The sequence below is a fragment of the Dendrobates tinctorius genome, unplaced genomic scaffold (genome assembly GCF_039654945.1).
Source record: "Dendrobates tinctorius isolate UK_male_01 unplaced genomic scaffold, ASM3965494v1 ptg000030l, whole genome shotgun sequence".
NCBI classification, from domain to species: Eukaryota; Metazoa; Chordata; class Amphibia; order Anura; family Dendrobatidae; genus Dendrobates; species Dendrobates tinctorius.
Window position 1 is genome coordinate 39,682,431 of NW_027361698.1, and position 14,548 is coordinate 39,696,978.

Sequence of the window (14,548 nt, forward strand, 5' to 3'; positions counted from 1 at the left end):
ATATGACAATGATGCCAGATGACAGTGAAGCATTTAGGACAAGTAGGAGAATAATTTATTGTTTAACCAGACTAGGACTTTTGTGTATCTGGAGATCCCTTTGCATTATTTTCACTATGTCTCGAAAATTCGATCTTCCTGTTAAGTTGTTAATAAGTGAAAACGTCATCCTCCTACTGTCAGTTTTTGCAGTAAAATGCTTCTAAATTTCACAAGATGTTCCCTATAGGCACAGTTACTTTTATTAAGGATATATATCCAAGACATTCTGGCCCCAACTTCCTACTAGATTGCACTCTATAAAATCTGTGAATATATTACTCGTTCATTTCAATGAAGTGTACAGATCCCCCTAATGTCTGTTCATGTCTTACTTATAAATCCACATATTAACCATGGGACACTTAACTGACTGTCACAGACACTTTTACTAGGTCAGTATAATTTTGCATTATTACAGAGTATCTTCAGAAGCTGCAAAGCAATACTGCTCCCAATTTCCTACCATATTGTACATATAAAATGATTTATTTGTTACAATATTCTAAAATGGGAATTTGAACAAGGATTCCTCAGTTTAAATTATGGCACAGCATGGTGGCTCAGTAATTAGCACTGTTGTATCGCAGGGGTCCTCGGTTCAAATCCCACCAAGGACACATGTTATCTCCCATGTTTGCGTGGGGTTCTCCGGTTTCCTCCTGCACTTCAAAGACATACTGATCGGAAATATAGACTGTGAGCCCCTCTGGGGACAGTAATGTCCTGTAAAGTGCTGTAGAATGTGATGGCGCTATTTAAGCAAAGCATCTATAATATAACGCTGTAAGCGACACTCTGTCCGAAGCCTTTATAGACTGCGCAAGTGCAACGCGCCTGCACAGTCTGGCTCCAGACAGAATGAGGCATCCAGTGGTGAGGAGTGTGTATGGCGCTGGAGATGGCGGTACCGTATACACTGCATACAGCAATCTCCGACGCCATACTTACATACTTATCTGACCGGGAGGAGCGTTGCCGCTTCTCTTCGGCTGGAGACCAGGGTAGGAGTGTGGCCGGAATTGCGCATGCGCATAGCGCGATCCGGCGCCATTTTACTGAAGACACATACATACACCCACGAGTACTATAGCATACACCCACGAGTACTAAGAGAACTAAGTAATGTAATAGACAAACCATTATTTCTTATATTTAGAGACTCTATAGCGACAGGGTCTGTTCCACAGGACTGGCGCATAGCAAATGTGGTACCAATATTCAAAAAGGGCTCTAAAAGTGAACCTGGAAATTATAGGCCAGTAAGTCTAACCTCTATTGTTGGTAAAATATTTGAAGGGTTTCTGAGGGATGTTATTCTGGATTATCTCAATGAGAATTAACTGTTTAACGCCATATCAGCATGGGTTTATGAGGAATCGCTCTTGTCAAACCAATCTAATCAGTTTTTATGAAGTGGTAAGCTATAGACTGGACCAAGGTGAGTCATTGGATGTGGTATATCTTGATTTTTCCAAAGCGTTTGATACCGTGCCACACAAGAGGTTGATACACAAAATGAGAATGCTGGGTCGGGGGGAAAATGTGTGTAAATGGGTAAGTAACTGGCTTAGTGATAGAAAGCAGAGGGTGGTTATAAATGGTATATTCTCTAACTGGGTCGCTGTGACCAGTTGGGTACCGCAGGGGTTGGTGTTGGGACCTATTCTCTTCAACATATTTATTAACAATCTGGTAGAAGGTTTGCACAGTAAAATATCGATATTTGCAGATGATACAAAACTATGTAAAGCAGTCAATACAAGAGAAGATAGTATTCTGCTACAGGTGGATCTGGATAAGTTGGAAACTTGGGCCTAAAGGTGTCAGATGCAGTTTAACAATGATAAATGTAAGGTTATACACATGGGAAGAAGGAATCAATATCACCATTACACACTGAACGGTAAACCACTGGGTAAATCTGACATAGAGAAGGACTTGGGGATCCTAGTTAATGATAAACTTATCTAGAGCAGCCAGTGCCAGGCAGCGGCTGCCAAGGCAAACAGGATCATGGGGTGTATTAAAAGAGGTTTGGATGCACATGATGAGAGCATTATACTGCCTCTGTACAAATCTCTGGTTAGACCGCACATGTAGTACTGTGTACAGTTTTGGGCACCAGTGCTCAGGAACGATATAATGGAACTAGAGCGGGTACAAAGGAGGGTAACAAAATTAATAAAGGGGATGGGGGAACTACAATACCCAGAGAGATTAGCAAAATTAGGATTATTTAGTCTAGAAAAAAGATGACTGAGGGGCGATCTAATAACCATGTATAAGTATATAAGGGGACAATACAAATATCTCTCCGAGGATCTGTTTATACCAAGGAAGGTGACGGTCACAAGGGGGCATTCTCTGCATCTGGAGGAGAAATGGTTTTTCCACCAACATAGAAGAGGATTCTTTACAGTTAGGGCAGTGAGAATCTGGAATTCCCTGCCTGAGGAGGTGGTGATAGCGAACTCAGTTGAAGGGTTCAAGAGAGGCCTGGATGTCTTCCTGGAGCGTAACAATATTGTATCTTACAGTTATTGTTAGGTTCTTTAGAAGGACGTAGATCTGGGGATTTATTCTGACAGAATTTTATAGGCTGAACTGGATGGACTGAAGTCTTTTTTTGGCCTTATTAACTATGTTACTATGTTACACATTTGCAGTGTGTCTTCAGCAATATGGCACCGGACAGCGCTATGGGCATGCGTGATTCCGGCTGCACTCCTGCCCCGGCCTCCAGCAGAACGTGACAGCGCTGGAGCACAGGAAAGAAGGGTGAGTATAATTTTTTTTTTTTTTTTGTATGTATGTAGTTTAATAGGGGTGAGAGGACCATGCATACCAGGATACGGGGGTGAGTGGACTATGCACACCACGAAAGGAGGGTGAGGGGACCATGTATACCAGGATTGGGGGGTGAGGGGTTGCATGTATACCAGGATAGGGGGGTGAGAGCACCATGCATACCAGGATAGGGGGGTGAGGGGACCATGCAAACCAGGAAAAGGGGGGTGAGAGGACCATGCATACCGGGAATGGGAGAGAGGGGACCATACATACCAGGATAGATTGGTGAGAGGACCATGCATACCAGGATAGGGGAGGTGAGAGGACCATGCATACCAGGACAGGGGGGTGAGAGGACCATGCATACCAGGATACGGGAGTGAGAGGACCATGCATACCAGGATAGGGGGTAAGGGGACCATGCATGCCAGGATTGGGGGGTGAGGGGGCCATGCATACCAGGATTGGGGGATGAGGGGTACCATGCATACCAGGATAGGGGGTGAGGGGACCATGCATACCAGGATCGGGTTGAGGGAGTACCATGCATACCAGGATAGGAAGTGAGAGGGGACCATGCGTACCAGGATAGGGATGAGGGAGTATCATGCATACCAGGATTGGGGGGTGAGGGGACCATGCATACCAGGATGAAGAATGGGGTGTCATGCATACCAGGATTGGGGGGTGAGGGTACCATGCATACCAGGATAGGAATAAGGGGTGCCATGCGTACCAGGATAGGAGGGTGGCAGCACATACCAGGATGGGAGACCATATACCAGTAAAAATGCTCACCACCTGGGTGTAGAATGGGTTCATAGCTAGTAATAATAGAACCATGTTCACTCTAAATTTTACCTACATTTGAGGTATATGCTGAGGAATGCCATTTCTGTAGGGTGCAAATAAAGTCCGTGGAGCCTCATTTAAGAGTCTCAAGGTCAGTGATTGTTTTGTGATTTCTGTAGGGTTTGATATCTTTCTCCCAGCAGAACTGACTCCCGACCTCTCAACCTTAGCCATGTTCATCCAAGCACCTAGTTTACATATGAACATAAAAATTGTGTTTTCCAAAACTATCCTGTGGATTTTATGCTAAAGATATGGCTATTTTTAGCACAAAGTTCACTACAAAGGTTTTCAGATAGGATTTTCAGAGTTGACAGACTTTTTAGCTAACATAATTTTCTCACATATTTACCCCATAGTTTTCTCACATACAGTCATATGTTAAAGTTTGGGCACCCCTATTTGGGAAATAGCTGTTGCAAAAACCAAAATTGTTATAAAGAATGAAGGTTAACATTAATAGGGGTGCCCAAACTTTAACATATGACTGTATTTACCCATTTTTATTGCTACATTTGTACAGTGTCTTTAATAAAATGTCGCCGAAGATCGCAGTATGAGCACGCCCTGACTCTGACGCCATTTTATTGAAGTATTGTACTACAACGTCAACATAGCAGTACACCCGCTCCGGCCATAGGAATAATGGCAATGTCTGGTGTGTGAACACTGCTATGTTGACATTGTGGTAGAATTTTTCAATAATATAGCACTGGAGTCAGCGCGGGTGCATACCGCGCTATCTGGTGCCATTTTTGTGAAGACACTGACTGCGAATTTGCATATCCAGTGTTTTCCATAAAATGGCATTGGAGATTGCGGTATATGCACGCGCTTCCTCCGGCACAATTTTATTGAAGTAATGTAATACAACGTCAACGTACCAGTGCACACACTCCTGCCATAGTGTAATGACGTCGGCTGGTGCGTGCACATTGCTATTTTGATGCTGTAATACAATTCTTCAACAAACTGGCACTGGAGTCAACGCATGCACATCCCACGATATTCGGTGCCATTTTGTTTAAGAAACTGTGTCAGCAAATTCGCATACACAGTGTCTTCAATAAAATGGCTCCATAGTGCGCTGACTCCCGGCTTCGGAGAAAAGGACGTATCCACCGTTATATATAAGATACAAACTCTTATAGGGCCATTTTTACAGAAAACCCATTCCAGTAAAAAAGTTGGAGGAATTTAGACTTTAACATTAGACGTACTATTCCGTCCATGTGACCTGGGACATAAGTCCCAAGGACGGAATAGTATGTCTAGCACGATCAGCTGTGCTCACGGGGGGAGCGCATCTGATCACAGCCGGGTGTCAGCTGATTGTCACAGCTGACACCTGACACTATGTGTCAGATGCGATCACGGACCGCCCCTGACACATTAACCCCCGGCACACTGCGATCAAACATGATCGCAGTGTACCGGCGGCATAGGAGAGAAGCGCGCAGGGAGGGGGCTCCCTCCGTGCTTCCCTGAGACGATGTGCAGCGCTGCTGCGGGGGCCTCCTTCCCTGCAGGTCCCCAGATCCTATATGGCGGCGGGGACCTTCGGGGGCCTGCAGGGAGCCGGCTTCCTCATGCCTGCAAAGCGCCGGCATGAGGAAACCTCCAGCACTGCCTGTGACAGATCGCTGATCTGTCACAGCGATCTGTGATGTGACAGATCGCTGATCTGTCACATGACAGTGATGTCCCCCCTGGGACAATGTAATAAAGTTAAGAAAAAAAAAGTGTAAAAATAATTTATAAAAAATCGCTAAATAAATAAAAAAAAAATATTCCCATATAAATTCATTTTTTAAAAAAATAAATAAATAAATAAAAGTACACATATTTGGTATCGCCGCGTCCGTAGCGACCCGCCATATAAAACTGTCCCACTAGTTAACCCCTTTATTGAACCGCTTAAAAAATAAAAAATAAAAAATGAAGCAAAAAATAATGCTTTATCATCATACCGCCGAACAAAAAGTGCAATAACGCGCGATCAAAAAGACGGATATAAATAACCATGGTACCGCTGAAAACGTCATCTTGTCCCGCCAAAAATGAGCTGCCACACAGCGTCATCAGCGAAAAAATTAAAAAGTTATAGCTCGCAGAATAAAGCGATGCAAAAATAATTATTCTTTATATAAAATTGTTTTCATTGCATAAAAGCGCCAAAACATAAAAAAAAGACATAAATGAGGTATCGCTGTAACCGTACTGACCCGAAGAATAAAACCGCTTTATCAATTTTACCACACGCGGAACGGTGTAAATGCACCCCCCCAAAAGAAATTCATGAAAAGCTGGTTTTTGTTCATTCTGCGTCCCAAAAATCGGAATAAAAAGCGATCAAAAAATGTCACGTGCCCGAAAATGGTACCAATAAAAATGTCAACTCGTCCCGCAAAAAGTAAGACCTCACATGACTGAGTGGGTCAAAATATGGAAAAATTATAACTCTCAAAATGTGGTGATGCATAAACTATTTTTACAATAAAAAGCGTCTTTTAGGGTGCGACAGCTGCCAAATATAAAAACCCGCTCTAAATAGTGAATCAAACCCTCCTTTATCACCCCCTTAGTTAGGGAAAAATAATAAAATAAAAAAAATGTATTTATTTCCATTTTCCCATTAGGGCTAGGGTAGGGCTAGGGTTAGGAGTGTGTTGGTGTTAGGGTTGGAGTTAGAATTGGGGGGTTTCCACTGTTTTGGCACATCAGAGGCTTTCCAAACGCGACATGGCGTCCGATCTCAATTCCAGACCAAAAAGTCAAATGGCGCTGCTTCCCTTCCGAGCTCTGCCATGCGCCCAAATAGTGGTTTACCCGCACATATGGGGTATCAGCGTACTCAGAACAAATTGCACAATAACTTTTGGGGTCCTGTTACTCTTGGGAAAATAAAAATTGGGGGTGAAAAGATCATTTTTGTGGAAAAAATATGATTTTTTAATTGTACGGCTGTACGTTATAAACTTCTGTGATGCCCTTGGGGGTTCAAAGTGCTCACCACATATTTAGATAATTTCCTTGGGGGGTCTAGTTTCCAAAATGGGGTAACTTGTGGGGGGTTTCCACTGTTTAGGCACATCAGGGGCTCTCCAAACTTGACATGGCATCCGATCTGAATTCCAGCCAACTTTGCAGTGAAAAACTCAAACGGCGCTCCTTCCGAGCTCTGCCATGCGCCCAAACAGTGGTTCCCCCGACATATCAGGTATCGGCGTACTCAGGACAAATTGCACAATAACTATTCCAGTCCAATTTCTCCTGTTACCCTTGGTAAAATAAAAAAAATTGGACCTGAATTAATTTTTTTTGTGAAAAGCACCTGAAGGGTTAATAAACTTCTTGAGTCTGGTTTTGAGCACCTTGAGGGGTGCAGTTTTTAGAATGTTGTCACTTTTGGGTATTTTCTATCATATAGACCCCTCAAAGTGACTTCAAATGTGATGTGGTCTGTAAAAATAAAATGTTGTAAAAATGAGAAATCGCTGGTCAACTTTTAACCCTTATAACTTCCTAACAAAAAAAAATTTTGGTTCACAAATTGTGCTGATGTAAAGTAAACATGTGGGAAATGTTACTTATTAAGTTTTTTGAGTGCCATATCTCTGATTTAAGGGCATAAAAATTCAAAGTTGGAAAATTGAGAAATTTTCAAAATTTTCGCCAAATTTCCATTTTTTTCACAAATAAACGTAAGTTATATGAATGAAATTTTACGATTAACATGAAGTACAATATGTCACGAGAAAACAATGTCGGAATCACCAGGATCCATGGAAGCGTTCCAGAGTTATTACCTCATAAAGGGACAGTGGTCAGAATTGTAAAAATTGGCCCGGGCATTAACATGCAAACCACCCTTGACAGTAAAGGGGTTAAGAAACAGGAGAAAGCTAATAAACTACTTCCATACATTCTGTATCTTGTCCTGGTCCATAAGTAAACCCAACCCAGGCCACAATACAAGATATACATCCAATAGTATAAATGAGTATATTAAACAGTTTAAAGGGAACCTGTCAAAAATCATAGAATCGTAGAGTTGGAAGGGACCTCCTGGGCCATCTGGTCCAACCCCCTGCTCAAAGCAGGATTCGCTAAATCATCCCAGACAGATGTCTGTCCAGCCTCTGTTTGAAGACTTCTATTGAAGGAGAACTCACCACCTCTCATGGCAGCCTGTTCCACTCATTGATCACTCTAACTGTCAAAAAGTTTTTTCTAATATCTAATCTGTGTCTCCTCCCATTCAGTTTCATCCCATTGCTTCTAGTCTTTCCTTGTGCAAATGAGAATAAAGATGATCCTTCTACAATGTGACAGCCCTTGAGATATTTGTAGACAGCTGTTAAGTCTCCTCTCAGTCTTCTCTTCTGCAAGCTAAACATTCCCAAATCCTGCAACCTTTCCTCATAAGACAGGGTTTGCAGACCGGTCACCATTCTGGTCGCTCTTTTCTGAACTTGCTCCAGTTTGTTGATGTCTTTTTTAAAATGTGGCGCCCAAAACTGAACACAGTATTGCAGATGAGGTCTGACCAAAGAGGAGTAGAGGACAATAATGACTTCATGTGATCTAGACTGTCTGTGATCATTTAGTATACTCAAGTCTTTTTCACATGTGCTGTTGCTTAGCCCTATTCCTCCCATTTTGTATATGCTTTTTTAAATGATATTTACCTGCAGATATAATGGTAATCTGCAGAAAAATAGCCTATAAATCCTGTCTGGAAGACTTATTGGAATAGTGACTACAGGGAATTAATTTATGTTCTCCTCGTAGCCACTTGCTTCCAGTCATCGTGATGGTGCAGGGAGTGGTTACAGTCATTGCTTAATACACAGTGAGCGCGCTGCGATCACTCCCCTGCACATTTATTGACAACCTGCCTGTGCAGCATGTCTGTGCAGTGTGTGTGTGCACAGGGCTTGCTGTCAATCAATGTGCTGGGGAGTGATTGTGTATTAGGCCCCCTTTACATGTACATGTGTCCAGTACATGTGGCATCCATTTTTTTCACTGATACCACACTTACCCATTATAACCTGTGTTGCTCTTCAGATGTCTGTGTTTTCACATGGACATTGTGTTTGTGTGAACCACACGTAGACATGTCTTTTTTTTTCTGGCAGGACAGATGACAAAGACAAATACAAATCTATGGGTCCATGAAAAACACATACAGCACACCGATGCCGTCCGTGTGCTGTGCATGTTTAACATTGCAAAGTATTGGAGAAGCTGTGTAATTTCATTCTTTCTTTATACATACCGGAAAAACACGGATCGCACACTGATGGAGCACTGATGACACACTGATTGCACACTGATGGAAAATACTTTTGACACCGATACCGTTTTTTCATGTTTTTGTGATTTATACGTACATGTTAAGGGGGCCTAAGGTGGTGACTGCCACTGCTTCATGCACCGCCCCGATGACTGGAAGTGAGCGGCTGCGTGGAGAGCTTAAATTAATTTTTGCCCGTTAGCTGCGATTCCAAAAAGCCAACCTGACATATTTTAAATGCAATTTACCTGCGATTATCCCTATATCTGCAAGTTAGTAGCATTTTTGAGAGGTGACAGGTTGCCTTTAAATGATATTGACTCACAAAATAGGTCTTAATAAAGAAATGATTAGTTACTTAATATGAAGTAATTATTGAGAAGCCTAATTTTTAACAAATGATATGGACTCGCACTATCATCTTCCTTAGTTATTTGAGTATCTCACAATAAAACTCATTACTCCAGTAGCTTAATTAACTCAGCAAGGTCAAAGTTCCTGGATGTCTGCTCATGTCATTTTCTGACATCCTGAAATCACATATCAGGAAATAATAAAATCAGTGAACCTATTAAGTATCTCGTTGGTGTTCTTCAGAAGACATTAAGCTAAGACATTAATTGTGAAAGGCTTAGTTTCCCCCCCCCCCATGTGTAACTTAGCAGGAAGGTAAACCAATTATCCGGTCTTCCTACTTAAAGTAAGACGTTCAGAATACCCCCTACAAAGTGTGTTCCCTATTGGCCCACCTTTACTTATTGACTATTGATCTTCCTTCCATCTGTTCACCTTACCTAAAATATTATGTTTTTACAATGTAATAGTCCCAAAGCGGGAAAATCAAGCTCAGTCATAGTATATGTTACTAAAATTAAGGATTGTGTTAAAAAAGTCTTCTTATCTTGTGCTCAGTCTAGACATGAAGGTGATTTATGCTATGATCATCAGTGCCTTAAAAAAGTTATTTGGTTTGCAATGATTCTTCTTTCTTGGAACAGGACTCTGGATGTTCAGCCAAACAGAATAACAGTAGGAGGTATCAGATCCCTGGATCCAATACTACAAAGAAAAGGACAAGTACAAAGCCATGACTTTGTAGGTTGTATAATGGAATTTGCAGTGAATGGGCGACCTCTAGAACCAAGCCAAGCTTTGTCAGCACAAGGAATCCTAGATCGGTATGTTTTAAGCACCACAAAATCAGATAATGTAATGATATATTTTCTCATTGCTTAATACATGGCCATAAATTGTAATGGCCTTCATTTTACAAAAGGATAACGTTACACTGATCACCTTGCATAGAGCACTTGCGGTATCTTCTAGCGTTAAGTGAATTTATTCAAGTGGAATTGAATTTTACTTGTATTTTACAAAAATCCACATTTAAAAGGATATGGATTTTTTTATACTTTGCTCTTCACAAATTTAGCAAAAGGGTGGCCAGCTGCAGCAGCCATTTTGCTGAACAGTAGTGGTCCAGCAAAAGTGTAAAAATAAAAAAAAAAACAGACATCACCTCTCATCTCTCCTTCCACCCCCACTGCTCTATGCTCTTTCTACAGTACACTGTCCGGTTCTCCGCCCCTCCGTCGTTCTGTATCTCCAGCCTGGTGTTTATCCCTGGCCTGGTGTTCAGTCTAGAAATTGAAAAACATTGACTTCTTTGAGAAGACCACCCCCAGTCCAAACAAATTCCCGTGATAGATTTTCAGTCTCACCATATATTATGGATACTGTCCATCTCTGCGGAAACCACCTCCTTAGAGAACCATTTCTCAATGCAATTTTGGGTAGCCGTTTCAAAGAGGATTCACTGTATATTAGCCAAAACATAATAAATTATCTATAATAGATTGTTTAATTACAAATAGCTGAGGATAGAAGATTTCTTTTATAAAGTTTTCTTCAACAACAGGGAGCTGGAAACAATTATAGCTCATTAATCATCAATAATTCTTTGATTGTGTTATCTTAAAGGGAAGGTGCCATCCAAAAATTTTTTTTTCAGCAATTGAAAAAATGTAAAGAATTAATGTTTACATTTTCTTAAAAAATATTATCGTTTGTTTTTAATTTTGCAAAATATGAAAAATAATTTTAAAAAGTTTGGCATTTCCACTTGTTAACACTAGGGGGAGCAGCTACTGAAATCTGGCACAAAAACCTATGACATCTATAGACACAGTGAGCAGCCATTTTGATGGGGCTTGCAAAGTTACTGACTGTCTTTGCATGTAAAGTCTGGATCAGAACAGGCCATCAATCAGCAGACATGTTTCCTGGATTTCTGTGGAGCAGACAAGCAGACGGTCCATCCATGTGAATAAAACACAGCGCTCTTTGTACAATCCCTGGCACCGAACAGGGTGCCCCCCACAGACCAGCACACTGCTCTCCTGAAATACTCTGTGCTGCTGTCGCCCTGCTCCTTCCACCATACATCAGGCCCCTGTCCCCTCGGTTTCACACATCGCCAGGACGGGATCTGAGGAGAGGAATGGGGTCTTCGGTCACCGAGGATGGCAGGCAGCAAGGATTCTGGGAGCAGGGTGACAGCAGCACAGAGTATTTCAGGAGAGCAGTATCACACGGGATAGGATTAGATACACGGCTCAGAATACAGTATCACACAGGATAGGATTAGATACACGGCTCAGCAGTCAGTATCACACAGGATAGGATTAGATACACGGCTCAGCAGGCAGTATCACACAGGAGAGGATTAGATACACGGCCCAGCAGGCAGTATCACACAGAAGAGGATTAGATGCACGGCTCAGCAGGCAGTATCACACAGAAGAGGATTAGATGCACGGCTCAGCAGTCAGTATCACACAGGAGAGGATTAGATACACGGCTCAGCAGTCAGTATCACACATGAGAGGATTAGATACACGGCTCAGCAGAAAGTATCACACAGGAGAGGATTAGATACCCGGCTCAGAATACAGTATCACACAGGATAGGATTAGATACACAGCTCAGCAGACAGTATCACACAGGAGAGGATTAGATACACGGCTCAGCAGACAGTATCACACAGGAGAGGATTAGATACACGGCTCAGCAGAAAGTATCACACAGGAGAGGATTAGATACCCAGCTCAGAATACAGTATCACACAGGATAGGATTAGATACACGGCTCAGCAGTCAGTATCACACAGGATAGGATTACATACACGGCTCAGCAGTCAGTATCACACAGGAGAGGATTAGATACACGGCTCAGCAGTCAGTATCACACAGGAGAGGATTAGATACACGGCTCAGCAGGCAGTATCACACAGGAGAGGGTTAGATACACGGCTCAGCAGGCAGTATCACACAGGAGAGGATTAGATACACGGCTCAGCAGGCAGTATCACACAGAAGAGGATTAGATGCACGGCTCAGCAGGCAGTATCACACAGGAGAGGATTAGATACACGGCTCAGCAGACAGTATTACAGATATGCCCACACTGGTGAAACTTCCAGCCCCCCCCAATTATACACTAGACTATGGGCTGTATATGTCACTGTCCTCCTCAGACAGCCATAAAAGCAAAGGTGTCAGATTACCGGAGATCACTGGGGCTGTGTGTGAGGAGGCGGAGACAGAGCAGGAGGACGCTGGAGCAGGAAGCACAGGGCTGAGCCTGGAGTAAGCAGGACAGAGGAGCATAGATGAAAGTCACCCGCACTCACCACTCTCCATCCTCCGGCTCCAGTGAGCGCTTCTCTCCTCTGCTGACCACCTTCTCCTTTTCTTCAGCCTCTCCTCACAACACAGGACCCGTTATGCCACAAGTGGTCCTGTGATAGAGGGTAAGTGGAGCTCAGCAGATAGCACTGGGCTACAGTAAAATGGCGCCCAGTCACACCTACAGCAGTGAATGGTGCAGCCCACAGGGGCGTGCCCAGTTCTCTGCTACTGAGGCTGCAATGTGCGGTCGGAAGCCGACCGCAGTTTCCTATGTGCAGGGACGGCCATATTTGCAGACTGTATGAGTCCTCCACAGATCTGCAAATCAAGATGGCAGCGCCCAGTGGCTACATGAAAACATTATTACAAACAAACCATAAATCCTGGTTAGTACAACATTTGCTGAAACAACATGTTTTGTAACTTACTATTTTTTTGCAAATTATATAAAATTGCGGCACCTTCCCTTTAAGCAATGCATATTAACTCTGCTCCAACGGGTCAGTTTTTGGTTGATTGCTTTAACCAAAAGTGAATTATTTCTATTTGCTTCAATAGCATATTATTTTACGTGACACCAATTCTAAAAGGTTGAACTAGTGGAGGTTTATGTGGCAATTTAGAGATCAAATTCTGTAGTTTATGTAGATGGCCAGGTTAATGTTGGCTGCTCTCACTGCAATAATTGCAATTATACCAGGAAATTGGCTTCATGTAGCAGCGTGTAGTCTGAAAATTACCCCAATGTCCAATAATAATCCTCTTGACATTTAATGATAATTGTCATCATAAATGGTGAATAATACAGCTTACAGAAAATCATTGGCAGCCCTCAGGCTACAGCTGAGATACATGAGGTCTGATAAATTAATTGAACTTCTGGCCACCCACCTGTATTAGTAGCCAAACTAGACAGATATTGTCTTTTTTAACTTAATTTTAGAATCAGTATATATAAAACTGTATCAAATTAATGTGATGAAATGTCCAGGTAATGCTAAAAAATTGCTTTATATACCGTTGAGGAACTGCATTATTGCAAAGAGTTGGGTAAATAGTCAAAGCCCCACAGAAAGGGGTCAGGTGGGAAAAATCCAGCAGACTCTTCTGTCCTGGGTGGCAAAACCTCTTACCGTAATGATGGGACCACGTTGATCTGCTCCATAAGGCTCTGTCTCTTCTTAGTAAGCAAAATATACTGTATGATGAGAAATCTCTGGCACCTTGTAAGATCAGATATTCTAAAAACTAAAATATAGACATATATACATAATATATACAACCATCTGCACACTGTGTGCCAAGATATGACTGTAAACCAGCACCACCAGCCACAGCAAGGCATAACTTTTCTTGATAAGACTCTAAACTTTTTTATTAGACTTACCTCCTTTTGCCCAAGGCCTTCAAATTTAAAGTACTGTAGGATCCAGCATTACTTAAAGAAGAAGTGAGACATAGGTACAGTGTATCAAAATGCTTACCAATCGCTGTGTTCCCTGGTTTCAAGAGCTAGTTTGATCCTCTTCTTGATCTTATGACCTTAAAACAGACTCGTCACATTATACAAGAGTTTATGTATGAATCTGAAGTCACTTTCTTATTGTTAGTCTATGGACTCTTTCTGAAGCTCCATAGACTTAAAAAAAATGAAGTAGCTCTGCGCCACACAGTAGTCCCTGTGAGCCAGCAAAGAAGAGGACGGGAACAGCGCTGGAAACGACAATCAGTAAGTATTTTAAGACACTTGCATTAAGTCTCATACATAATTAGAAAGATTTAGGGAAAATTTTATTAATATAGACTTCTGTAAAAACAGTCTAAGATTGCTAGGCGGTGTGCTGAGCCAAATGTGAAGGCAGTCACTGCCCCC

At 42.2% G+C, this 14,548-nt stretch overlaps 1 protein-coding gene across 1 annotated transcript in view; it reads left to right on the top strand.

Moving 5' to 3' along the window:
• The window catches only part of FAT4 (FAT atypical cadherin 4), a 337,078-nt gene that overhangs the window by 312,679 nt on the left and 9,851 nt on the right, over positions 1-14,548 (top strand). Inside the window, exon 13 of the mRNA XM_073572044.1 lies at positions 9,985-10,164. Coding sequence (XP_073428145.1) covers positions 9,985-10,164 — 180 coding nt within the window. The remainder of the gene's footprint in view (positions 1-9,984; positions 10,165-14,548) is intronic.